The 26,196-nt window shown below is 37.2% G+C and overlaps 2 protein-coding genes and 1 long non-coding RNA gene across 7 annotated transcripts in view; all 3 read left to right on the forward strand.

The window, feature by feature from the left end:
* The first annotated feature begins 2,541 nt into the window (after window positions 1-2,541).
* On the forward strand, window positions 2,542-8,519 carry LOC311090800. The gene is made up of 3 exons (XR_014607953.1): window positions 2,542-2,678; window positions 5,827-6,075; window positions 6,356-8,519. It is a non-coding gene; the product is annotated as an uncharacterized lncRNA (long non-coding RNA).
* Window positions 8,520-9,484: 965 nt separating this feature from the next.
* On the forward strand, window positions 9,485-22,114 carry LOC311090794 (uncharacterized protein). Of its 3 annotated transcripts, XM_084126325.1 has the most exons (4): window positions 9,485-9,603; window positions 12,931-13,140; window positions 20,651-20,899; window positions 21,208-22,114. In XM_084126325.1, the coding sequence occupies exons 3-4, from the start codon at window positions 20,815-20,817 to the stop codon at window positions 22,041-22,043; spliced, it is 921 nt and encodes a 306-aa protein (XP_083982451.1). In that variant the 5' UTR covers window positions 9,485-9,603; window positions 12,931-13,140; window positions 20,651-20,814; the 3' UTR covers window positions 22,044-22,114. The 3 variants fall into 3 exon arrangements, with proteins under 3 accessions (XP_083982451.1, XP_083982452.1, XP_083982450.1); XM_084126326.1 differs by lacking the exon at window positions 12,931-13,140; XM_084126324.1 differs by lacking the exons at window positions 20,651-20,899; window positions 21,208-22,114 and adding an exon at window positions 13,796-15,555.
* LOC311090791 (uncharacterized protein) overlaps window positions 17,906-26,196 on the forward strand; it is a gene marked incomplete at its 3' end in the record, with an annotated part of 54,648 nt that continues 46,357 nt past the window's right edge. Inside the window, exon 1 of one of the 3 annotated variants that reach the window (XM_084126316.1) lies at window positions 17,906-18,032. Of the gene's footprint in view, window positions 18,033-23,437; window positions 23,565-26,196 lie in introns of those variants that run through there. The other 2 variants (XM_084126317.1, XM_084126315.1) reach the window with 2 other exon arrangements.

Genomic DNA, 26,196 nt, shown 5'->3' on the forward strand with positions numbered 1-26,196 from the left:
TATCCTTGGTTCTGATTATCTGCTTGCAACAAAGTCCATTTTACGATCTTGATCTTGTTACATGCTCCAAGCGCTGTACATGCTAAGAAATATTTATTTTTCGGTGGCCATGAAAGATACACTTTTCTTAGAATAACTGAATAATCAAAAGAGTTTGTTGGAACTGATTAATTGATTGTAATATTAATTTAGCTACCTCAAGTTAATCTAATTAACTGACCCAAATATTAATAATTAATCATAATTGGTTATATTATGTAATATTAATTATATCATTATTAATATTTCCCATTTGAGCTCATTTGTTACAGCCTTGTGGCGGAAAGAACGCGTCCACCGAGTCAAGACTTCATGACAAGCACAGACAAGTTCGCTTGAGCATTCGCAGCATTTTGTGCCATTGTAAGTTGTGATATGTTAATTTAGTGTGTATACAGTATCTGATTAATATAGGATGCGTTTGGTTGAGTTAATTAACGATGCAGTAAAGTGCGTAATTGTAACCTACTGGTGATCATCTTTATTTTTAGCGTGCGCAGCTTAAACAGCAATGCACATTTATAACTATAATTGGGACTGTCATATACATGACATTATAATGAGAACACTATTGTAATAAAACATTGTGAATTTTCTGGGTTTAGTTGCCGTGTTTCAGCGCGTTGTTATGGAAATAGCACGTCCAGAACAGGGATTACACGTTCTGGCCAGCAGTCAAGTTCGTTTGTTCATTCACGTCATTTTGTGCAGATATAAGTCATATTACGTTTATGAAATATAAATATCTGATTAATCTCACACAGGATGTGTTTCCTTGATTTAAACAACCTGCTTGAAAAGTTCTTCAGTTCTCTTCAGCTTCAGCGAGCGCAGCTCTAACAGCAATGATGCCATTTGAAACAGTAAGCCTAATATTAAAGATGTTTACTATTACTGTAATATTATTATTTTTATTTTTTTTGCCAATACATTGATGCGTTATTAATAACTAGCATTTTTTGTTATTGTATTATTTTCATCAATGGTTTGATTAAAATAATTTCCTTATTGTCCGTGCGGAGGCGATTCCATTGTATTTATCCATGGTACATGCATTTTGTTTCTTTATATGCAGCCCAATGTTAGTTGTTTGCATTATTTAGGTATTTTATTTTAATTGTATTTAATTTTTGGTAAGACTTTACAATAAGGTCTCATTTGTTTATGCATTAAAATGAACTAACAATAGCCTTTGTTAATGTTAGTTAATAAAATATTTGTGTTCGTGTTAGTTTACAGTGCATGTTCAGATACAACTTTGGAATTTGGATCTTAAAAATGTATTATAAAATGTTGAGCTTAACATTAACTAAGATTAATAAATGCTGTAGTATTGTTCATTAATTGTTGGTTCATGTTAACTAATGCTAACAAAATGAATCCTTATTATAAAGTGTTACCATTTTTTAATAAAGAAAGTTGGCCATAGGAGTGTAAATTTAATTTTAAAAGTTAAAGGGATACTCCACCGTTTTTTCATATTAAACTATGTTATTCTCTTAACTGAGACGAGTTGATACATACCTCTCTCGTCTCAGTGCGTGCACTTAATCGCTCTGGCGTGCGGCGACACTTTGATAGCACTTAGCTTAGCCCAGTTCTTTCAATGGTACCAAACAGAGATGAAGTTAGAAGCAACCAAACACCTCCACGTTGTCCCTATTTAAATACAGTTACACGAGTAGTTACACGACCAAGTATGGTGACACAAAATAAAACGTGGCGCTTTTCTAAGTGGGTTAAAAAGGATAACTATAATGTATGGCGGAATAGCACTTTTGGGAGTACTTCGACTCGTCGCAGTAAAAAGTCACGCCTGAAAAATCCTCTCCCCCTCTCCCTCTCACTTCTGTCATTAGAAGTAGAACCAACAAAACTTTTTACTGCGCCGAGTAAATATAGCCTATTTAAGTAATTAAATTAATATAAAGCGGCGATTTGTCCACGAATGGCTTAAATGAACAACTACTAGTCGACTAGAAAAAAAAATAAGTCGGAGGCAGCCCTTATTCCACATATTTTCGAACCAGCAGGCCATTCTGGGTTGAGCGAGCGACCCTGCGGAATGAACGAGCGGAGCGGAATATTCAGAAATGCGCTCTCCACTCACGAGCTCTGATCGGAACAAACCCGAACTTGCGCAGAAACATCAAAATAGACATAGCCAGCTTTTTAAAATAGTTTTTAAAACTAAACATTTAGACTATTTTAGTACAAATTATGAGCTTATTGACGATTTTTTTTATAATTCTTGACAAAATTAGAATATATTAATTATTATTTTTTAGTTATTTTTTGGGTGGGCCTGTTGAAAAGTGGGTGGGCCTAGGCCCGTCAAGCCCACCCATGACGCCGTGCCTGATGCAAGCTGCCGTAAAACCCCAAAGAAGGCAGCCTTACTTTCCCTGACTATTGCCTTACTAAATGAACTAACCCTTTGAATACAATGGTATAACATGCGGCCCCTTTAATAAACATGATGACATCGCGCACTGCGCCTGCGCAGAAGAGAGAAGCGAGAGAGACGAGACGAGCTGAAACTTTCACCAGTTGAGGCTGCAAGTGACGCTGTTAACGATCGTAAATGAAGGGCTAATGTGGAAGATTTTCTCCGGATGCCGTATATTTCCAGTCTGCAGGTGAGGAATGTTCCCAGATTACAGAGTTTAACATTAACCAGCTCCAGAGTACAAGCCCTCATATCGTGAATAAGGTTTGTCTGCACTGGAATCACACGAGCGAGTTCATACTGGAGAGAAGCCGCACTAATGTGGAGAGAGGTTTATACTTTCAAGCTCTGTAGTGAATCATAAAGAAGCTTTATCCAAGTGTCACAGTGAGCAAAGCATATCCATCCATTCATCCAGTCGGTTTGTTTTCAGGTAACGTTACCTAAATGGTGTGACAAATTTGTATTGTCAAAGTAATGGCACCCTTTCTGTTCTGGATAAATTGAGAATCATGTTTTGTTTAAAATAGAAACCACGATTTTGATACACAATTAAACCAAATAACATGTCATTTGGCTCTGACAGAAAGCCAGTTGTTGCAATGCAGTCATTTTATTTATAGACACTAAATCTTAAAATTATTTTTCCAAATCGTTTTGAATGATTGATTCAATGACTCACTCACTTGTTCCATTACTGGATGTATAAGCTTTTTAAACGAATTTCATGAATTAACTATTTTTTAAGGATTGATGAGAATTGGGCATGACAACAAAAAATAAAACTTGAACTGAGCTGCTAAAAAGAATCTTTATCGGATTCAATAGTCCCTGTTTTCACCTCATTCATTATGGTAATGTCTGAGATCTTCTGTAAATTGGCACATCAAGCACATCATTAGTGTCAAACAAACTACAGGATCATCACTTTATGTGATTTATGTTTTATGTTATGAACGTACATGACTAAAAAATACTATTAAAGGCTACAGAAACCACACCTGCAAACTCTCTTTCTGACACTGAAATAGACTATTCACGTGATTAGTGCAGATCTGAGGAGTTTTTATAGAGTACATGAGTATGAACAGGGCTGGAAATGGCTAAGATTTACTGGGGGGATTTTTTATTTTATTTAATTTTTTATGCCTTTTCAGATGATTTAAATATTATACAATCTATAATAGCATTTAACAGGCCAATTCCATGTTTCCTCCAAACAATATTTTCTTAATTATCAAGACAGTCAGGTACATGAAGGTCAATGAACAACATTTATTAATGTGTTTGGCGCAAACACGTTTATTCAACAGAATCTCTGCTTGGAGAAAATTACCTGTTTGATGTTGGCCAAATTAAAGATACATTGTCTAGGAATCTGCATATGTGGTGCATGCAAAATTGAACAGGTCACACAAACCTTTTAAAATGCCCTTATTATGCTATTTTAAAGTTTCCTAATGTTGTTTTGGAGTCTCCTACAACAGGTTTACATGCATCAAAGATAAATAAAAAAACCTGTTTAATTTCCTCATAATATACATTTGCACATCACCGCATTTTCAGTGATTCTCAAATGACTCATCAAATGAATCAATCTGTCTAAATCCCTCCTTTCCGTGAGCTACTCTGCTCTGATTGACCAGACAGCTCAGTCTGTTGTGATTGGTTTACCGCGTACAGCGCGTGCGTCCAAAACAAAAACGCCCATTGCCTTAACAACGTCAGCTCTGCTTGTCCCAAGGCCTCCTACACCATAAACTAAAGACAGTAACGAACAATGATGTCGATTTTACTATATCAATGCGAGCGCGAGTCCGATGATGAAACACTGGAAGAACTAGTTATTCAACCCAAACCTCCATCACAAGGACGACTCGAGCAGGACGTTTCTCAGTGATACTACTCAGTACTCCAGACGCACCGTTCTGCCAGGAGAATGGTCTCTTCACCCACAATCGGTTCAGCTGCTATGGGATGTCTTCGGCAGGGCGGAGGTCGACCTCTTCGCCTCAGAAGACAATGCTCACTGTCCAATATTTTTTACAAAGAACAGGGACACGCTCACCCACGACTGTCCGAGTCGCCCTCTGTATGCATTCCCTCCTGTCACGAGGGGAACGATTTCTCCAACCTCCGCCCTGCCGAAGACATCCTATAGGCTCCCCAGCCTACACTGGAGGCATCTGTCGGGATTGTTAGTTTGAGCCTAAGGTGTTGGAGGTACCCGCCTTTCAGGCTAAGGTTAAGCACCCCCACAAAATCGTAGGGTTCATACACACTTGGCGCTGCTTTAGCTGGCCACTATGGTACCCCCTATACCATGAACGAAGGTTCCTATTTATCCAATATTTAAGCCCGTTTTCACTGGTTTATATTAGGATTCATACATATGCTTGGTCACGGTAGAGCAAAGTTAGCACGCACAGCGTTTTGCAAGTGGGTTCCCATAGCGTAAGCTAGCCTTATGCAATACGAGAGACCTCTCGAAAGGGAACTACTTGGTTACTAACGTAACCTCAGTTCCCTGAGATGAGGGAACGAGTAGCCTGCCGTGCTACTGTGCTTGGATTAGGGGATCGCTTCAGTCTTTTAAACCTGGAGTAACTAGGCGAGTCTCGCCAATATATACCCTCTGACCACGCCCATATTGGCCGGCTACGACGCGCCAGGGCGTCAAGTGTCCCGATTGGTTCTCACGTCAGAGCCGCCTCGCCATAGGTTTGTGCAGTTGCCGCAGCACAGCCAATGACCGCTCTCGCGCTCAGTTGTGCTTGCAGTGCAGCCGCAATGCGATTTTAAATGTGTAACTTAAGTATTCTCGAGAAAAGGAAGTTTTCCCATAGCATAAGCTAGCCTTACGCAATACTCGTTCCCTCATCTCAGGGAACTGAGGTTACGTTAGTAACCAAGTAGTTCTGGCTACAATGTTTTTCCGCAAGATGCATGCAGTTTTGTTTATTAACATCTACATAGTGTACATTTTAAGTGGATTTCTGTCATCTTGTTAGATTTCTGATAAGTTTAGATATTAGGCTAATTGAATAATATAATGTCTTGGTTACTAACGTAACCTTGGTTCTCTGAGATAACAGGAATGAGTATTGTGTCTTTCTAGATGCTATGGGGAAAACTCATTTTTCTCTGGTTATTTAAGCCTTTTATTAAATAAACGCAGTGCTGAGAATTGCACAAACCAATAAAGGCGCGTCCTGAACCGAGCACAGAGCCTGCCAAAGGGGATCTCGTCTCGCCATAGGACGGGAAAAGGGACCATATGTGATTCTGTTAAAGTAATCCAGTATAATTTCTTTTTAAAATCTTTTGTTTTTTTCTAGATCTGGTCCTGTGGACGTCAGTATCACACGGTGATCACAGTTCACACCTGCAGTGAAGCCCCTCCCACAACAATTCACCAATAAATACTGGGAATATTCCCATCATCCTACAAGAGAAGGACAAACTCCAGGATTAGCAGCTGAAATCTGTGTGACTGTTAAAGATGGAGTTTATTAAAGAGGAGATTGAAGACATGAGTGATCCAGAACCATCCAGAATAAAACATGAAGATACTGAGGAACAAATAGGTTGGTGTCCATTCTTGATTCTTCATTGTTGTATGCTTTGGTGGCTGTGAAATAATAAGTAGTATATTGATGATAAATGATGTAGAAATTCGAAATGATCTAAACTTGTATATAGCATATTCAAATGAATGAGAATTATATAACAAACCTTCAACATCAAAGATCTGATACTTTATACTAAAAAGTATAACCTACTCTCTTGTTTTCTGTTTGTGTTCACTTGAATTTTCCTTGAAATTATCCTCAAACTGATTATAACTACTTGATATGTTCATTTTAGATCAGATGAAAATACCAGAGCTAAGAGAAGAACTGAATGAGGTAAATAAACACTGTGACTTCAAAACTCAAGGATCAAAAGCCAAAAAGCTGCACTCCTGCTCTCAGTGTGGAAAGAGTTTCAGTCAAAAAGGAGACCTTAACAGACACATAAGAATTCACACTGGAGAGAAACCGTATCCATGCTCTCAGTGTGGAAAGAGTTTCACATCTTCATCCATACTCAAAATTCATCTGCGTATTCACTCTGGAGAAAAACCATTTAACTGTGATCAATGTGGTAAAGAGTTTATTTTGTCATCACATCTAAAAGATCATCTGAAAGTTCATTCAGATGAGAGGCCTCATGTGTGTTCTCTCTGTGGAAAGAGTTTTTCAAGGCTGAACAATTTTAAACGGCACCAGAAAACACATAATGAAGTGAGAGATCATGTGTGTTGTGATTGTGGGAAGAGCTTTACTACATCTAGTCATCTGAAACAGCATCAAAGAATTCACACTGCAGAAAGACCTTACAAGTGCTCATATTGTGACAAGACTTTCACTCATTCTGGAAACCTGAAATCACACGAGCGAGTTCATACTGGAGAGAAGCCGTACGACTGCACTCAGTGTGGAGAGAGTTTTAGACATTTATCAAGCCTTCATGCTCATATGAAAAACTGTTGCAAGTGATCAACATGTTTTCATATCAAATACATTCAGGTAAATTCCGCAAGATAAAATATGGAGATTGTCTATTCGGTGTCATTTGTTAAAAAGAATGGAAGACTAGAAAGATTTAAGAGTTTAAATATTTTTTATTTATTTTTTGCTAAATCTGTCTTAGATATGCAAAATCTTGAATTAGATATATTAATGTCATACTTATTTACTAAGTTTACTATATTGTCTTCTGATAGTACATGCAATTATGAGAAATAAACTGAAAAAAAAAACATCTCTTCTTGACAAAAAGCCTTTAACTGAGATTGTTTAAACTGAAAACAAGTCTAATATGTGTTTGTGGAAAGATTTTTTTTTCACTGCTGGACTAAACAGCAGCAGAAAATACAGACCATGAGAGAAATCATGTGTGTTTTGAACACAGCCGGCCTCTCCATTGGTCTAGACTGACTCTGTCCGGTAGGGGCTTCACTTTTCATTAACCGCATTTCCACTCTACAGACCATATCAAATTCAATCACATTTGCTCCTGTTTGTTTGTGGTCATGGGACTGCACAAAACAACTCTCTTTCAGGCTTTTAGTTCAAAAGAGTGAACATTTGGAAGAATATTGATAAATTTGAATGTTTTTTATGTCACATTTCTTTATCGAGATTGATAATTTCTATACTGTCTCACTAAACTTGTTACCTGTTACACTGGGGCAGAAAAGCCATTAAAAATGCCCCCAAAATGCAAGATATTGGGCTAACAAAAATGTAATTTTCCTGTGTTTTTATAAGAGGAACAACTCAAGCATCATACAACCAATCAACATAAAATCTAGAGTGCTGTTTTCCCGAATATCAGCTTGATTGAAAATGTGACATTATGCAACTGCTCCGTGACCAAGTTATTAATGGGTAAACTTAAATTTTAGACAAATAAAATTTTAGACAAATAAAGATGTCAACAAAAAAAGACGGAAGCCTTTGAATACAATGGTATAACCATAGACTGTAAAAAATATGGACAAAGCGTCTGTGACGTCACCCATAGACTTTCTGAAGAACGGGTTTGAAGCCGTTTATGGGGGGTATGGGCGGTGCCATCTTGGAAAATCTTGGGAAATCCTAACCCCGCCCGCCTTCTGACGCAGCACTCAGCTCGCTCTGCTACTCTGGTTATCTCTGTGTATATTTTAGGCAATGAAATATGTTATAAAACAACATACTAACTCTTTTCGTTTTCATTTAAAGAAATCTTAAACATTATAGCCACACAAATGTGGTTCAGGCAACGCGTATTGATTATATTCACTGCACATAACGTTTGCCTATTTATAAAAAACAAAATATAAAACACAAACCTGCCTCTTTTCGTTTTAAATATAATATAAAAATATTAAACATTTTAATATGGTCCAGGCAATATGTGCATTTGTACTAAACAACAGATGTTGCAGTAAACAACATTACAGATCATATAAGTTGTATTAAAATTTAAAATGACAAAACTCAACCCAGTCTCTTTTTGTTAAATTTCAGTTTTATCAATATTAGCTATTATAAAAGTATAAGTAAAAGGTAAAGTTACAAGAAGCTACACAAATAAAGCAAACAATTCAGTCAAACATACAAAGTCAGCGCTCGATCTAGTCTAACTATACAACGGTAAAGTTAAATAGCTTATAAAGTTATGAAACTTCCCCTCAGCCAAAACGATTGGCCAGGGAACAAATTATAGATTTACGAGACCAAAAATCGCCCGTTAGATATACACAAGACGAATTATATCTCATGTTTAACCACTACAGAGACGCCAGAGTCAGCGGCAAACCTCAGAACGACTAGCCGAGGAAAGGCTGTTCCAGGCGGGGAACATGAGCGCCGAGCGCCCGGTCATCGCTGGATCTCACAACTGGATACAATTTTCATAAATCTTTATAAATAAACCACAGATTTGAGCTTTAAACAACTACATTCTCGCCTGAAAAACTCTTAAAACTACATTTCATGATACAGAAACAGTAGTATTATATGTCAACTGTATTAAAAAATGGCGCTTCTTATGTTGTCATTCTCCTTGGCGCTGCCTTGTCAGCTGTCAATCAAGCTGTCAATCAAAGTTTACCACGCCCTTATTGTCATACATTTTATATCTAAATACGATCTAAACTAACGAGTTAGAAAAAAATTCACAGCCCTCATGGTTGTCAGGCACTCGGAACCTATCGAAAAATACAATAAAAGTCCATGGGACCAACCTGTAAAAACATGAATTTATGCTGTGAAAACAGACATTTTAACATGGGGGCTATGGACATTTGCTCCCTTTTGGGACCTCGCCCTAGCGGATTTTCGATGTATTGCAGTTTTTCGCACTTCCGGGTAGGCTTCATTTTTCAGATCAGAATGTTGCCGCTTGGGTATAACACGCGGCCCCTTTAAGAAACGTGACATGAACTGACGCGCCTGCGCAGAAGAGAGAAGCGAGAGAGACGAGCTGAAACTTTCACCAGTTGAGGCTGTAAGTGACGCTGTTAACGATGAAGGGCTAATGTGGAAGATTTTCTCCGGATGCCGTATATTTCCAGTCTGCAGGTGAGGAATGTGCCCAGATTACAGAGTTTAACATTAACCAGCTCCAGAGTATGAGCCCTCATATATCATGAATAAGGTTTGTCTGCACTGGAATCACACGAGCGAGTTCATACTGGAGAGAAGCCGCACTAATGTGGAGAGAGTTTGTTTTCAGGTACCTGAATGGTGTGACAAATTTATTTGTACATTTGTATTGTCAAAGTAATGGCACCCTTTCTGTTCTGGATAAATTGAGAATCATGATGTTTTGTTTAAAATAGAAACCACGATTTTGATATACAATTAAAACAAATAACATGTCATTTGGCTCTGACAGAAAGCCAGTTGTTGCAATGCAGTCATTTTATTTATAGACCAAATCTTAAAATTATTTTTCCAAATCGTTTTGAATGAATGACTCACTCACTTGTTCCATTACTGCATGTACAAGCTTTTTAAACGAATTTCATGAATTAACTTATTTTTTAAGGATTGATGAGAATTGGGCATAACAACAACAACAACAACAACAAAAAAAACATAGCCTATCTGAAAATTATATGGTTGAAAACTGTTTTTGCCTGACCCAAATGAGCCTTTCACTGTCCAATGGTCATGCCTTAACTGCAATTTCTAGTATTGCATTAGTACTGCATCCTTCTCATGGGCATTTAATAATTTAATCTTATTATTAAAGTTAATAGTTAACCAGCAGGTGCGCACGGACTGGGTTCAGTAATGAAAGGCTTTCAATGACCAAAAAATTATTCGGACTGATAAAATAATAAAAACGACATTCTTCTTCTTTTAAATAATAATAATAATACAAATAATAATAATAACGACATTCTTCTTCTAAATAACAATAAGCATCATTAATAATAAAAATCATAATAATAATAAGAAGAATATTACAAATGGTCATGCAATTATTAATGTGAATGAATGGTACTCCACATCACATCACATCATCATCACTATTGTACACCCCAATACATGTGACGTGATACGAAATGAAATGCTAATTGTTTCAAAACACGTGCTGTAAAATAATGCATTGTGATAGGTAATTTGCTCATCCAAGTTTCTCTTCTTTGCCGTCTTCCGTGTGTCCATGGCGTAAAATGAGGGCGTGGGGGAAGCGGAGACTTGAATATATAGGGGCGTGTTATTCTAATGACGATCGTTTTCAGCCGCGGCATTTATCAAGGGCAGGTATTGCGTACACCTGGATTTCAAAGGTACGCACAGCTTCATAAATCAGGCGGTGAGAGGAGTGTAAGCATAATCTTGCGCCAACATATATGCCCGTTTCTACGCAAGAATGATAAATGAGGGCCATTATATCAGGAAACCAAGGTTACGTTAGTAACTGAGATTTTCCTTTTCGAAATGTTCACCTGTATTGTGTCTTGCTATAGACCTTATGTGCCAGAGAAACAAGTGCGCGGCCCTCTTTAGAATATTGTCTTTGAACTTACGGTTTTACGGTAGCTCTGATGTCTATGGCATCGCTGTCGAAGATTAATTAGCTGGTGAAGTGGATTTACTTATTGTAGAGTTAACGAAAGTTAGCATGAGCATTGTAACGTTTAAATCAGATGTCTTAACAAATGTCAGTAGACCGGGAAGATTTTAAAATGGGGAGTTCATTCATGTCAGATTGCTGTGAAAATACAAACCAGAAGACAAAAGACAACAAGCGCAGCACTGAAAAGAGGTGGGGCTACAAAAGGTCTATATGCTATGGGGAACCGCTCCAATCACACCCAGCTATGTTTAAGCAGAACAACATGTTCTAGGGCCCTAGCCTAAGGTGCTTGGATAAGACCCTTGAAGACAATAAAGGGCGACCAGAAAGGGGGCTCAGACTGTGGTCGGAGCCTCCAGAGAGCTTATAGTGGGTTAAGCTCACTCGGAGGTCAACTCCAGCTAGACAGAGAGGATTCAACTTGCTAGTTGTAAAATCTGGCAAAGGTGGACGGCGAGGACCAGCCAGCCGCCGCACTAATGTCGCCAATACATACACCACTGGACCATGCCCAGGAAGAGGCCATGCCTCTGGTGGATTGTGCTCTGATGCCGATGAGGCATTGAAGGGCTATCGAAGCGTAAGCCAATGCGATGGCATCCACTATCCAGTGGGATAATCTCTGCTTCGTGACTGAAAGCCCTTTGGTGTGGCCACCATAGCATATGAAGTTTGACTGCCTAAACTGGGCAGGATGCTCTATATTTACTATACTCTTAGGGACCGGACAGGGCAGAGTAAGTGTAATTGATGCTCGTCTTCCGAAGCAGGAATAGCCGACAGCAAAATAACTTGTGCTCTGAGCAGAGTAGAGAGCACTTTGGGCGCGTAGCCATGCCTTGAGGACAACCTTGTAAATTGCCCACTCGCTTGACCGATGCTAACAGGAGTGCGGTCTTAAGCGAAAGCAGCTCGAAGGGGGGGCCCCTTGAGGGCTCTAAGGACTGTCGATAGGTCCCAAGAGGGTATGGTAAAAGGACGAGGCGGGTTGAGCCTCCTTGCCCTTTTCAAGAAGTGAACAACCAGGTTCCTTCTACCCAGCGATTGGCCAGCCACAGGAGCTTGGTATGCTGCTATGTCCGCCACATAGACTTGGAGCGTGGAGGGGGTGCGACCCGCATCCATGAGCGCCTGTAGAAAAGCACCAGTGGTACTTCACATGAAATAGAGTCTTGGTTCCAGTCTGAGAAAACAGACCACTTAAAGGCGTAGAGGCATCTCATGGATGGGGCTCTAGCTTCAGAGATAGTATTCAGGACCCTCTCTGGGAGGTCTGTAAGTTCCCATTGAGGGGACATAAGTGGAGGGCCCACAGCCCCTGTTGGGGATGCCAGAAATCTTTCCTCAGGGGAATTGGCCATGGGGCTGCTGCTAGCAACTGAATCAACTCGGGAAACCAAGGTTGGGTCCGCCAGAGAGGGGCCATAAGAAGGATGGTGCGAATCTCAAGGTTTCAAGGTTAGCATCTTCAGGATCCAGGATGGGCCTGAGGCCGCCATCCTGTTTGGAAATGAGGAAGTAGCGACTGTATAAGCCTGATTTGCTGTGTGGAGGAGGAACTGTCTCTACAGCTCCTTTCTCCAGCAAACTCACTAATTTCGGTGCGGAGGACATGTGCTATGTTGCTCCTTACGGAAGTGTCGATTATGCCCCCGAACCAGGGCGGCCTGCGAGCGAATTTAACTCATTCAGAAGAACCCATTTTGACACGACGGGGAAGGCAGCTCGCTGTGCTGGGGCGGGAGAAAGGCACCATATGCGGTTTCTGTTAAAGTTATCCAGTATAAATTATGTAAAAAATCTTTTGATTTTTCCAGATCTGGCCCTGCAGTGAAGCCCCTCACACAACAATTCACCAATAAATACTGGGAATACTCGCATCATCCTACAAGAGATGGACAAACTCCAGGAGTAGCAGCTGAAATTCGCGTGACTGTTCAAGATGGAGTTTATTAAAGAGGAGATTGAAGACATGAGTGATCCAGAACCACCCAGAATAAAACATGAAGATACTGAGGAACAAATAGGTTGGTGTCCATTCTTGATTCTTCATTGTTGACTGCTTTGTTAGCTGTGAAATAAGTAGTATATGGATGATAAATGATGTTGAAATTCATCTAAATCATCATAACCTTGGATATAGCAGTTGTCAAAAACATTTGAATCATTCAAATGAATGAAAATGATATAACAACCCAGCAAGCAATAGTCATAATTTCACCGTCTAGGTTAACTATAGCCCCGATATAGTCCGGCTATGAGTAACCCACTTCTAGCCAAAATAACCTTGAATTTGGTTACACATCATTTTTGCCAAAAATAACTTGCGAGATATATGATATTCCATAATGTAAACAAAGTCAACAGTGATAACAAGGTGTTTGGTTTTATTTCTTTGACATTTGACTAATTGATGACTAGTCTATTCTTGGGCTATGGTTAGACGTCTATTATATTTTCACTGACAGCCCAAATTTTGCCTTGTTTTAGCCTAGACATCAGGGCTGTATTTGGACAGCTATCAGACGTCTTTTAATTGGAAAATTGCTTGCTGGCAAACCTTCAACATCAAAGATCTGATGCTTTATACTCACACAGACAGAAACTTACTCTCTTGTTCACTTGAATTTTCCTTGAATTTATCCTGCTTAAACTGATTATAATCCTTAATATTTATTTTAGATCAGATCGAAATAATGGAGCAAAGAGAAGAACTGCATAAAGTAAAGAAACACTGTGACTTCAAAACTCAAAGAGCAAAAGTAAAAAAGCTGCACTCCTGCTCACAGTGTGGAAAGAGTTTGCAAAATGAACAAAACCTTAATGTGCACATGAGAATTCACACTGGAGAGAAACCGTATCCATGCACTCAGTGTGGAAAGAGTTTCACATCTTCATCCATACTAAAAATTCATCTGCGTATTCACTCTGGAGAAAAACCATTTAACTGTGATCAGTGTGGTAAAGATTTTATTTCATCATCAAATCTAATAACACATCTCAAAGTTCATTCAGACGAGATGCCTTATGTGTGTTCTCTCTGTGGAAAGAGTTTTTCTCGACTGGACAATTATAAAACGCACCAGAAAACACATAATGAAGTGAGAGATCATGTGTGCTTTGAGTGTGGGAAGAGCTTTATTACAACTAGTGAACTGAAACATCATCAACGAGTTCATACTGGAGAGAAGCCGTACCACTGTACTCAGTGTGATAAGAGTTTCAAATGTCCAAAATCTTTCAAGTATCATCTGCACATTCACTCTGGCGAAAGGCCATTTAACTGTAATCAGTGTGGTAAAGATTTTATTTCACCATCATATCTCAAAAAACACCTAACCGTTCATTCAGGTGTTAAGCCTCACTTGTGTTCTCTCTGTGGAAAGAGTTTTTCACGGCCTGACAGTTTTAAAGTGCACCAGAAAACGCATGATGAGGTGAGAGATCATGTGTGTTGTGACTGTGGGAAGAGCTTTATTACAGATGGCCATCTGAAACAGCATCAAAGAATTCATACTGGAGAAAAACCTTACAAGTGCTCATATTGTGACAAGAGTTTCACTCAGTCTGGGAGCCTGAAATCACACGAGCGACTTCATACTGGAGAAAAACCTTATAAGTGTTCATTTTGTGACAAGAGTTTCACTCAGTCTGGAAACCTGAAATTACATGAGCGAGCTCATACTGGAGAGTAGCTGTACTCGGTGTAAGAATTCCTCTTTTTAGGATTCCTCTTTTCAATACTCTCCTGACACCATTCCAGTGACAATGGCGTTGATTAATGTGAGATCTCTGGCAAATAAGACCTTTATTTTGAATAAAGCTTTCTTTCTCATAAAATGGATTTTTTATTTGTCACTGAGACTTGGCTTAATGCTAGCGAAATCACTCTGAACTTTCTTCTCCTGTTGTAGTTTTTTCAGTACCCCTAGGTCTGTTGGCCGGGGCGAGGGGTCTTGCAGTAATTTTTAAAGACAAGTTTAAGTGTAGACTTTTACCTTCTGTGTCTTATTCTACCTTTAAATAGGTTAATTACATTTGTAAATTAACTCTTTTAAATCTTATATCTTAAATCTTCTTTATACAGGAGATCTCTGAATTTCTATCTGCAATTGTCCCCTCTTTTGACAATATTTAAATTTTGGGGGATTTCAACGTGTGCTGCCCTTCAAAGCCCCTGGTGAAAGAATTTTAAAATGTATTAGTGATTTGACTTTTTACCATGTGTTTCTGGACCAACTCATGAGCGTGTTCATACGCTTGACCTTGTGTTATATTTGGGGTTCTCTGTTGGTAGTGTGAAGATTGCTGATACTGTTTTTTCTGATCACAAGACTGTTCTTTTTAGCTCTAACTTTCCTTTTGGTGCTCTGGGTAATAATGTCTCTTTTGTTACATCTCATGTACTCACTCCTTGCACCGCTAGTAAATTTTCAGCGGTTTTTGAGGTCTCTCCTTTATTTATCTCTCCTTTGATCGAGTCACCCTCCTCTCCCTGTATGGGTTTAGAAGAATTGGTCAATCAGTTTAACTCTTCTTGTTTAGATATTTTAGACATTGTGGCTCCTTTTGAAGTCATGAAAAAAAAGGTAAAATCGCAGCCCTGGTTTAACAGTATTGTGCTCTTAGGTGTAGGAGTGTAGGAGGGCTGAACGTAAATGGCTAAAAGATAAATTACAGGTCTCTTATGATATTTTAAAGAATCGTTTGAGCAACTATCAAAGAGCTGTTAAATTAGCTAGATCAAATTATTTTTCTGACATAATCTCAGAAATGGTCATGAATCATGATTCTATAGTACTTTTTTCTACTGTTAATGCTTTGCTCCACCCTACTCCTTCACTCACTCCTTCTGTTGACGTGTGAAGAGTTTTTAAACTTTTTCATTGGTAAGACTGCTGGAATTAGATCTCAGATTTCGTTCTCTGAAGCAGTTTAAAGATATAATTGCTCATATGAAGCCCACCAGGTTTCCTGGTCATGTGATTCCTTGTTTTCTGTTTAAGGAGGTACTTGATTCCATTGGTCCAAGTATTTTGTCTATTATGAATGTTAGTTTGTCATCTGTTGTTGTTCCAGCAACGTTTAAGCATGCTGTTATTAAGCCCCTTCTAAAAAAGAAAAAAAACGGCTTGGACCCCTTTGACATGAGTAGTGTTCGCCCCATTTTGAAATTGCCTTTTATATTTTTAAGATACTGGAAAAAATTGTGTACGCACAGCTTAATGATTTTTTTTTTTTTTTTTAATAAGGAATACAATTTTAGATGGATTCCAGTCAGGCTATAGAGTCTGCTCCTCTGAGGGTCTCTAATGACGTCTTACGAGGCATTGATTCTAGAAGCTGTGTTTTACTTTTGATATTGATCATAATATTTTCATTGATTGTCTTTCTATTTCTATTTGAAATATTTTGCAGTCAGTTTAGGGGATTATTCTTCTACTGCTGACCCTCTTGTGTGTGAGGTTCCTCAGGGTTCTATCTTGGGACCAATTTTATTTGCCTTTTTATATGCTTCCCCTATGTTATATTTGTGAGAAATTTGGGGTTCACTATCATCTCCATACACTAAGAAATCTTGATGTAATTTTTGACTCAGAGCTTAAATTGGACTGGCAAATCAATGCTGTTGTTTAGAATAGTTTTTCATCTTAGATCAATATCTAAATTGAAGTCTATCCTCTCGTTTGAAGATATAGAGAAGGTTGTTCATGCCTTTGTGTCATCCCGTTTGGATTACTGTAATGTGTTGTATCTGTGTCAGGCCTCTCTCTCGTTTGCAGCTTGTTCAGAACTCAGCTGCCAGACTTATAACGGGTACTGCATTGGTTTCCCATATAATACAGAATTCATTACAAAGTGTTGTTGTCTGTTTGTAAGGCTTTGCATGGTTTAGCACCAGAGTATGTTACTGGTCTATCAATATCTGCGCTCAAATTATCAATTGCTCCTCATGGTTCCGCGATCTTGTCTAAAATGCAAAGGTGATCGGGCATTCTCTGTTGCAGCTCCTAGGCTCTGAAATGACCTTGCTCTGTCTGTTTAATTTTCTCCTACATTGGGTGTATTTCAGAGTGCGCTTAACTTATTTATTTGTTTTAGAATTTGAAACTGCTTTGTAAGCAGTGTAGGTCATATGTTTGTATTGTTTTTAGGAAAAAAATGTATTTGAAATTTTTCTTTACGTCTTTATGTTGAAAGTGCTCTATAAATAAATAGAGTTGAGAAGAGTTTTGGACATTTTACCAGGCCTTCACACTGCTATGAAAATATGTTGCAAGTGATCAACATTCGTTTTCATGTCAAATGCTTTCAGGTAAATTCTGCAAGATAAAATATGGAGATTCTCTAGTTTTTTATGTTTTTTTTTTTTTTTTTGGTGAGATGCTTGGAAAACTTGAAAGACTTAAGAGTTTAAGCTTCAACAACTCTCATAGTGTAAATGTTTTTTGCAAAAATCTCCCTGGATGGATTGTGTAGTAGGTCTATATTGAATTAGATATATGTACATATACATGAAGTCTTTTGCTTATTTACCAAGTTTACTATATTGTGAGAAATAAACAGAAAAAACATATTGTCTTGACAAAAACATTTTAACTGTGATTGTTTAAACTTAAAACAAGTCTAAGATTTACCATACAGCACTACTGTGGAAATATTAAGGTGTTGCATTCTAATCTAGGGCTCAGCTTGATTTAAACTTGCTGCGAAAGGGTTTATACACTTATATAATTTGCGGCCCCTTTAAGAAACATGACACTCTGCGCACTGAAGATGCGCAGAAGAGAGAAGCGAGAGAGACAAGCTGAAACTTTCATCACCAGTTGGGGCTTAAAGTCACGCTATTAACGATCGTGAATGTGAATGAAGGACAAATGTGGAATATTTTCTCCGGATGCCGTATTCCAGTCTGCAGGTGAACGATGTTACTGTACCGTTACTGTACTCAGTGTGGAGAGAGTTTTAGACATTCAAGCTCTGTAGTGAATCATAATAGAAGCGTTGTCCAAGTGTCACAGTGAATAATATAGTATATCCAAATATTCACATTTGTATTGTCAAAGTAATGGCACCGTTTTTGTAAAGCTGCAAGATTCTGGATAAATTGAGAATTATGATGTTTAGTTTAAAATAGAGATTCAGAGTAGGCAACTAAACAAAATAACTTGTCCTGACAAAATGGCAATTGTTGGAATGCAATCTTTTTATTTAAAGACTAAATATTTTATTAATTTGCATTATTTTTCTAAATCGATTTGAATGGACTCACTTACTGGACGCATCAGCGAATCTCTTGAATGAACTGTTTTTTTTAACGATTGATGAGAATAATAGAAAACAACAACAACAAAAAACAAAACATGTAACTTACAATTACCAAATTAACAGTCTAACAAAATAACTGAATTATAAAATTTAACTGAGCTGCTGAAAAGCGTCTTTATCTCATTCAATAGTCCCTGTTTTCACCTCATTCATTCATTATGGTGATGTCTGAGATCTTCTGTAAATTGGCACATCAAGCACGTCATTAGTGTCAGACCAACTACAGGATCATCACTTTATGTGATAATCACCTATCAATGTTTTACCCTTCAGGTTAAAGTACATGACTAAAAATACTATTAAAGACTACAGAAACCACACCTGCAAACTCTCTTTCTGACTCTGAAATAGACCATTCACGTGATTAGTGCAGATCTGAGGAGTTTTTATTTAAATGTATCTGAAGGGAAAAAATGACTGTCTTCATAAAAGTTTCGATGGCATCTTCTTTTATCTTTCCTCAGTATGATGTCTAATAAAGTAGTGTTTATAAGCGCAGCGCTGCTTGTGTTCAGGAGTAACCGCTGTATTTCTGCTTTTCCATAAGCGCGATCGACCTTCTATCAGAGAGTGAATTTGCATTTTCTTTCAGCCTGTTTGCCGTTTTTGATATAACACATTTATAATCATTTATTAGGCTTAAATGTGAGGTTTATCATTTTATAATTTTTTGTTTTGTTTTGGTATTATTTGAGTTGTTCATATTGTATTTTCTTATCAGCATTTTACAGTTTAGGATGTTACCATAGACAGTGGTGTTGTTTCAAAACAACTTTGCTACCTAAACAAAATGTTCTGTAACAATATCAACATTTTCTGAAATGATTTTTGATTTTGTTGAAGGTGTTAAAAATTTACAGAATTTATAGAATGAGTGAGTACATCATGAAGCCATCTTCCAAACAGTGTTTTTCTCTTCAAGTCATCCTCATTTATATAGCGCTTTTAACTATGTAGATTGTTTCAAAGCAGCTTTACAGAGATAAGCGTATAATTTAAGGTAACAGTGTTTTTCTCTTATCCTGAATCACTACAGTATACACCTATAATTTACTATAAAGGGTTTATATTCTGACTACTTTAGACGAAGCGGGACGCAACTGTAGCCCAGTAGCCTAGTTCCTGCATGACTCGTCATAGACATTAGAGAGATGTAGATCCGGCTACAATGTTTTTCCGCAAGACATATGCAATTCTGTTTATTAACAGCTAGAGTGCAAAACGTTACATATTGTACATTTTAAGTGGATTTCTGTCGTCTTGTTAGATTTCCGATTAGTTTAGATAATAATTGAATAATGTAGGCTAACATGTGTCCTGTTTCATTTTATAATATGCTGGGTTACATAAAAATTAGCAACCTAGTGCTGTTTTATACACTATGGGCCCTATCATACACCCGGCACAATGCAGCGCCAGGCGCAACGCAAATGTTTTTTGCTAGTTTCAGCCTGACGCAGTTATCATTTTCCCATCCTGTGCCACGTTGTTTAAATAGCAAATGCATTTGCCAGTGGGCCACTGGTCTGAAAACGAGGTGTGTTCAGGCGCATTGTTGGTGGGTTGCTATTTTGAGGAAACTGAAGTAGACTTGAAGTCAATGGCGCAGTATTTTTTGTTATTTAAAGAGCGCGTTAGTAATGTGCGCCTATAGGTGGGTCCACAAACTGCGTACACTCAGCTTATTACACACACAGGGCCAAATATAAAAGGATTACAATGCAAAATATTAATTTTGTGTATATAAAGATACGGTGGATTCCGGCTTGTCCCGTAGATGGTCTGCTTGAGCTTTAACCTCGCGCTTAAGCAGATCCGTTCGCTTTCTGGAGAAGCATTGAGTCTTTCTCAATATTTATGCAAATTCTGCCATGTAAATAGCGAATCCGCCATGGCCATGAACGCAACTGGCTTTTAAAGTGAATGGGAGATGACTCTGATTGGTTTATTGCACATTACGCCCAAAACACAACCATTACTCATTAAGAGAATAGGAACAACCATTTTAGACCCGCAGACCGTTTTTTCCATCGTTAAATTATTCTAGACTTGCGCCATGCGCTTTAGACCATGCGCTTAGATTGTTATAGGCACTATAATATATAACCATCAAATGCTCTATATTTTAACTAAATTAAAGGCACCATATTTGTTTTGCGGTTAAAGTAATCCAGTATAAATTCAGTAATGTATCTTTGATTTTTCCAGATCTGGTCCTGTGGGCGTCAGTATCACACAGTGATCACAGTTCACACCTGCAGTGAAGCCCCTCATACAACAATTCACCAATAAATACTGGGAATATTCCCATCATCCTACAAGAGAAGGACAAACTCCAGGAGTAGCAGCTGAAATCTGTGTGACTGTTAAAGATGGAGTTTATTAAAGAGGAGATTGAAGACATGAGTGATCCAGAACCATCCAGAATAAAACATGAAGATACTGAGGAACAAATAGGTTGGTGTCCATTCTTGATTCTTCATTGTTGACTGTTGACAAACATTAAGGTAACAAAGCTTTAGTTCAACAGACTGGTTCAAGATGTTTCAGATAAATCAGATAAATGATACAGAAAATGCATCTAAATGGTCATAATTTTGTATAGCTGTTGTCAAACACATTTTAAACAGATTAACAAGAAAGTTACTGAACAAACCTTTGGCACATCAAAGATCTGATACATGATACTCTGTTGCTTTCTTCTGTTAAATTCTTCTTCTGAGTTCACTTGAACTTATTTTAACCACATAATATTTTTATTTTAGACTGGATGGAAGTGAATAAGCAAAATCATGAACTGAATGAAGCAGAGGAGGAACAGCAGAGCATCAAAGCACAAGCCAAAAAGCTGCACTCCTGCCCTCAGTGTGGAAAGAGTTACCGTCACAAAAGTCACCTTATCAGACACATGAGAATTCACACTGGAGAGAAACCGTATACATGCACTCAGTGTGGAAAGAGTTTTACTTGTCGATCAGGTCTCGGTGTTCATCTGCGTATTCACTCTGGAGAGAAACCATTTAACTGTGATCAGTGTGGTAAAGATTTTATTTCATCATCAAATTTAAAAAAACACCTGAAAGTTCATTCAGACGAGAAGCCTTATGTGTGTTCTCTCTGTGGAAAGAGTTTTTCAAGGCTGTTCTGTTTTAAACAGCACAAAAAAACACATGATGAAGTGAGAGATCATGTGTGTTGTGACTGTGGGAAGAGCTTTATTACAACTGCTGAACTGAAACAGCACCAAAGAATTCATACTGGAGAAAAACCTTACAAGTGCTCATATTGTGACAAGAGTTTCACTCAGTCTGGAAACCTGAAAGAACATGAGCGAGTTCATACTGGAGAGAAGCCGTACCAGTGCACTCAGTGTGAGAAGAGTTTTACTACATCTAATCATCTAAATGTGCACCAAAGAATTCATACTGGAGAAAAACCTTACAAGTGCTCATATTGTGACAAGAGATTCACTCAGTCTGGATCTCTGAAATTACACGAGCGAGTTCATACTGGAGAGAAGCCGTACCAGTGCACTCAGTGTGAGAAGAGTTTTAAACATGTATCAAGCCTTCTCAATCATATAAAAAAATGTTGCAAGTGAATAACAATCGTTATCATGTCAAATACCTCAAGTAAATTGTGAGATAAAAAAAGTTTGTCCTAAAAGCACAATATCTGGAGGGTTTGGTTTTAGCAGATTTGTGAACAGATTTGATAATGTGGCAAACCGCTGCAAATAAGTTAGGCTAATGTATGGGGAAACATACTTTCCTTACAGTACTACCATGTTGACCATACTTAAAGAAAGAAAGAGTAGGTAGAAAGAAAGAAAGAAAACTCTTAACTAAGAACTTTTACTGCCATTTAGGAGAATTCTTAGTGGTAAGATCAAATGTTTTGTGAATACAGACCCAAATTGGTCTTATTAAACAATGAATACAATTTAATATCTCTAGTATTGGCCAAAAGATTAATAGGGTTTTTAAATTTTTATCATTGATCAAACTCGGGGTGTCTTGGGTGTCTTCTGTACGTTTTTTCTGGAATCATTTATATGAAAATCTAAATTGTAAAAAGAACAAAAAATTTGACTAATGAATTAAAAGTATCTTTCAAATGAATTACATTTTGTCAAACATTTCATGAAGAAATGTAAAATTGATATTGACATAAGATGTTCATTTAGCAAAATTCAAAGAAAATGTCTTTCATTTATTTTTAGACTGTAACTATATTGAACAACTTTGGAAGAATATTTGGCATATTTATCAATGTTAATATCCTGCAAGATGTAATAAAATTCATTATCCTAGGACACTATGAATCTGACTCAGCTAAAGAAACTAAAAGCTTTGTTATAAATGTATTTTCTTTGCAAATTTTATATCCACAAATGCAAGTTCACCAACAATAAACCATTTAAAAATAATAATAATAATTTAAAGACTATCTCAAATCTATTTAATCTTCAGTAAATAAGAAAGCAATCAGAACCATTTATATTTGCAGTGCCTTCAATTAGCATACTCTAAATTAATTTTTTACCCTCATGGTTTCCCTTTTCTTATTCTTCTTTTCTTATTTACATTTTTTCCTTTATTAGCCCTTTTTAGTTTTCCCCCCCTCTGTATTCTGTTGGCATTGTTGTTACATTTTTGTTTTATAAATATGTAAACCCTTTATTTTTGCATCAATAAAAAAACAATTTAACTTGCATTCCCTTCAATTCTCTGCAGCACAAGTCCAACATACCTGAAGAATTGAATGAAAAGTGTTTCTAAATGAAAACCATATCTCTAAATACATTTTTACTAGTCTTAATACTATTTTACGAAACATGCACAGAATAAATTAGAGACATTTCTAATTCAATTTCGACTAGTCACAACGATATTTTCAGATATCTGAATTACTTGCTCCTAGTCGAATCTGCTGTTGTGTGATGAGAGACTGAATTGACTCCGCTCCTCTCCCACACCAGAGCCCCGCCCCTACGCGTCTTGTTGATGATGCTAGCCTAGTGCTAACTGCTAACAACTGTAGTCTACTGCTTTTGTAGTCACGGAGAGAAAAGCAAACATCTGGATGCATTCATAAGTGGTAAAAGTCTCCAGCATAGCAGGTATGTAGTGCTGTGATTTTAACTGAATCATGTTTCAAAACGGACCACAGGAGTGTTTGTTCAATAACGACAGAGACCCGTAAAATTATAGTATGATTATATTTAATGTGCATATTAAAAAGACGAGAGTGAAGAACAATGGAATTATACACCAAAAACGTGAAGTAGTACAAATAAACGCGTGACGGACAAGAATAATACTGAAGAATCAAGGTAAAGTATCCAGTTAAAAATTTTTTTATTCTATAAACTACTGAGAACATTTCTCCCAAATTCCATTTAGAGCATTTATTTGAAGAAAACGAAAACTGGTCAAAATAACAAAAAAGATGTACAGTGTTGTAAGACCTCGAATAATGGAAAGAAAATAAGTTTATATTTTTTAAACAATACAATATTTTAACTTAGGAAGAGTTCAGAAAAGAGTTAAATAGATCAGTTGTCGTTTTCAGCAAATAAAATAAATAAAATATTATTCAAAATAAATATTAATATTAATTAATATAATACATAAATATTAATTTATCGGCCATTATAAATGCCGATACCGATAGTTTGGCTCTAGTTGTTTTCTAATATCAGAACTGTTTGAAATGATTTCCCATTTTTTAGAAGAATTGTTACTTTTGGTGCTTTCAAGCCGTGCTGGGAAGTTCGTATTTACGAGGTGGGAAGTGTGTTTACCAAGGCAGGTGCGTTCAAGCCACTTTCGTTGGAGTGAGATGGCGGTGTACTATCTCTTAAATAATTACACAAAAATACAGCAAGGTTCTTAAACTCTACTTCTAGAAAATGAAGATCAAGGAATGTGCATCAGATGTGTTTTGCTTTTTTATGTTTTTAATTAATTTATGAAGCCACTGCATACTTTATCGTTACATATTATAATGCTAAAATATATTCTGTAGGCAATTAGCTTACTTCGCTGTAAATAGAATTCTGACTTTATAAGATGCAATTGCGACTTTATTTCACGCAATTCTGACTTTAGCCTATATCTCGCAATTCTGAGAAATAAAGTCGCAATTATCTTTTAAAATGTTTTATTCTGTGGCGGAAACAAGCTTCCATAATTATGTTTCTCACTGACAAGCCCCCAACTCATAAATATTGGGGCTTAATAAAAAACCTGAGCTTTCCACTCGTATTTACAAGATTGTGGTGGCGTTCAACCTATAAATATGATCTTTATGACCTGAGATGTTGAAAACACTGGACACGAGCTGATCATGTGAGCAAAGAGCGCACTTTGCTTTGAAAGGCAGTGCAAAACAGACTACTTATTTACGTAAATTGCAGTCTTTTGAGATTGGATAAGGGCACAAAGCCATATTGCGCTTTTGATTTTAGTTCGTTTGACAGCAATGGCGAAAAGCATGACATTAAAGAGCTTTTTATTTTATATATTTCCGGCAGCCACAGTCTAGTTAATGACTGGGAAACTCTGAAATCTATCTCTGGCGGTCAATGTTGATAATGTGGCGAACCGCTGCAAATAAGTTAGGCTAATGTATGGGAAACATACTTTCCTTACAGTACTACCATGTTGACCATACTTAAAGAAAGAAAGAAAGAAAGAAAGAATAGGTAGAAAGAAAGAAAGAAAGAAAGAAAGAAAGAAAGAAAAAAGAAAGATTAGTTAGAAAGAAAGAAAGAATAGTTAGAAAGATATATGGATAGATAGGTTAGAAAGAAAGAAAGATTAGTTAGAAAGAAAGAAAGAAAGAAAGAAAGATTAGTTAGAAAGAAAGGAAGAAAGAAAGATTAGTTAGAAAGAAAGAAAGAATAGATAGATAGATAGATAGATAGATAGATAGATAGATAGATAAGGTTTGAAGAAAGAAAGAAAGAAAGAAAAAGAAAGATTAGATAGAAAGAAAAAAGAAAGATTAGTTAGAAAGAAAGAAAGAATAGTTAGAAAGATAGATGGATAGATAGGTTTGAAAGAAAGAGAAAGAAAGAAAGAGATTAGTTAGAAAGAAAGGAAGAAAGATTAGTTAGAAAGAAAGATTAGTTAGAAAGAACAGATAGCTAGCTAGCTAGATAGATAGATAGATAGATGAAGGTTTAAAGGGATACTCCACCGTCTTTTCATATTAAACTATGTTATTCCCTTAACTAAAACGAGTTGATACATACCTCTCTCGTCTCAGTGCGTGCACTCAATCGCTCTGGCGCGCGGCGAAACTTTGTTCACTCAGTTCATTCAATATGGGCCAAGCAGAGAAGCTACCAAACACCTCCACGTTTTCCCTATTTAAATACAGTTACTCGCGTAGTGTAACTCGACCTAGGACGGTGACACAAAACAAAACGTTGCGCTTTTCTAAGCGTGTAAAATGGATAACTATATTGTATGGCGGAATACCATAGCAAGTGCTTATGAGCACTTCGACTTGGCGGAGTAATATCTTCACTAGAGGGAGCGGGGGCCGGTGAGAGGATTTTTCACGAGTGAAGATATTACTCCGCCAAGTCGAAGTGCTCATGAAGAAAGAAAGAATAGTTAGGAAGATAGATGGATAGATAGGTTAGAAAGAAAGAAAGGTTTGAAAGAAAGATAAAGAAAGAAAGAAAGATTAGTTAGAAAGAAAGGAAGAAAGAAAGATTAGTTAGAAAGAAAGATTAGTTA

This window comes from Abramis brama (genome assembly GCF_963993115.1).
Source record: "Abramis brama genome assembly, chromosome: 10".
Taxonomy (NCBI): domain Eukaryota; kingdom Metazoa; phylum Chordata; class Actinopteri; order Cypriniformes; family Leuciscidae; genus Abramis; species Abramis brama.

Excerpts from the sequence above, each read along its gene's own strand:
- LOC311090794 (XM_084126324.1), top strand. The coding sequence starts at position 13,056 with ATGGAGTTTATTAAAGAGGAGATTGAAGACATGAGTGATCCAGAACCA. Across the intron at positions 13,141-13,795 it reads AGATACTGAGGAACAAATAG|ATCAGATCGAAATAATGGAG; the intron begins GTTGGTGTCCAT and ends TATTTATTTTAG.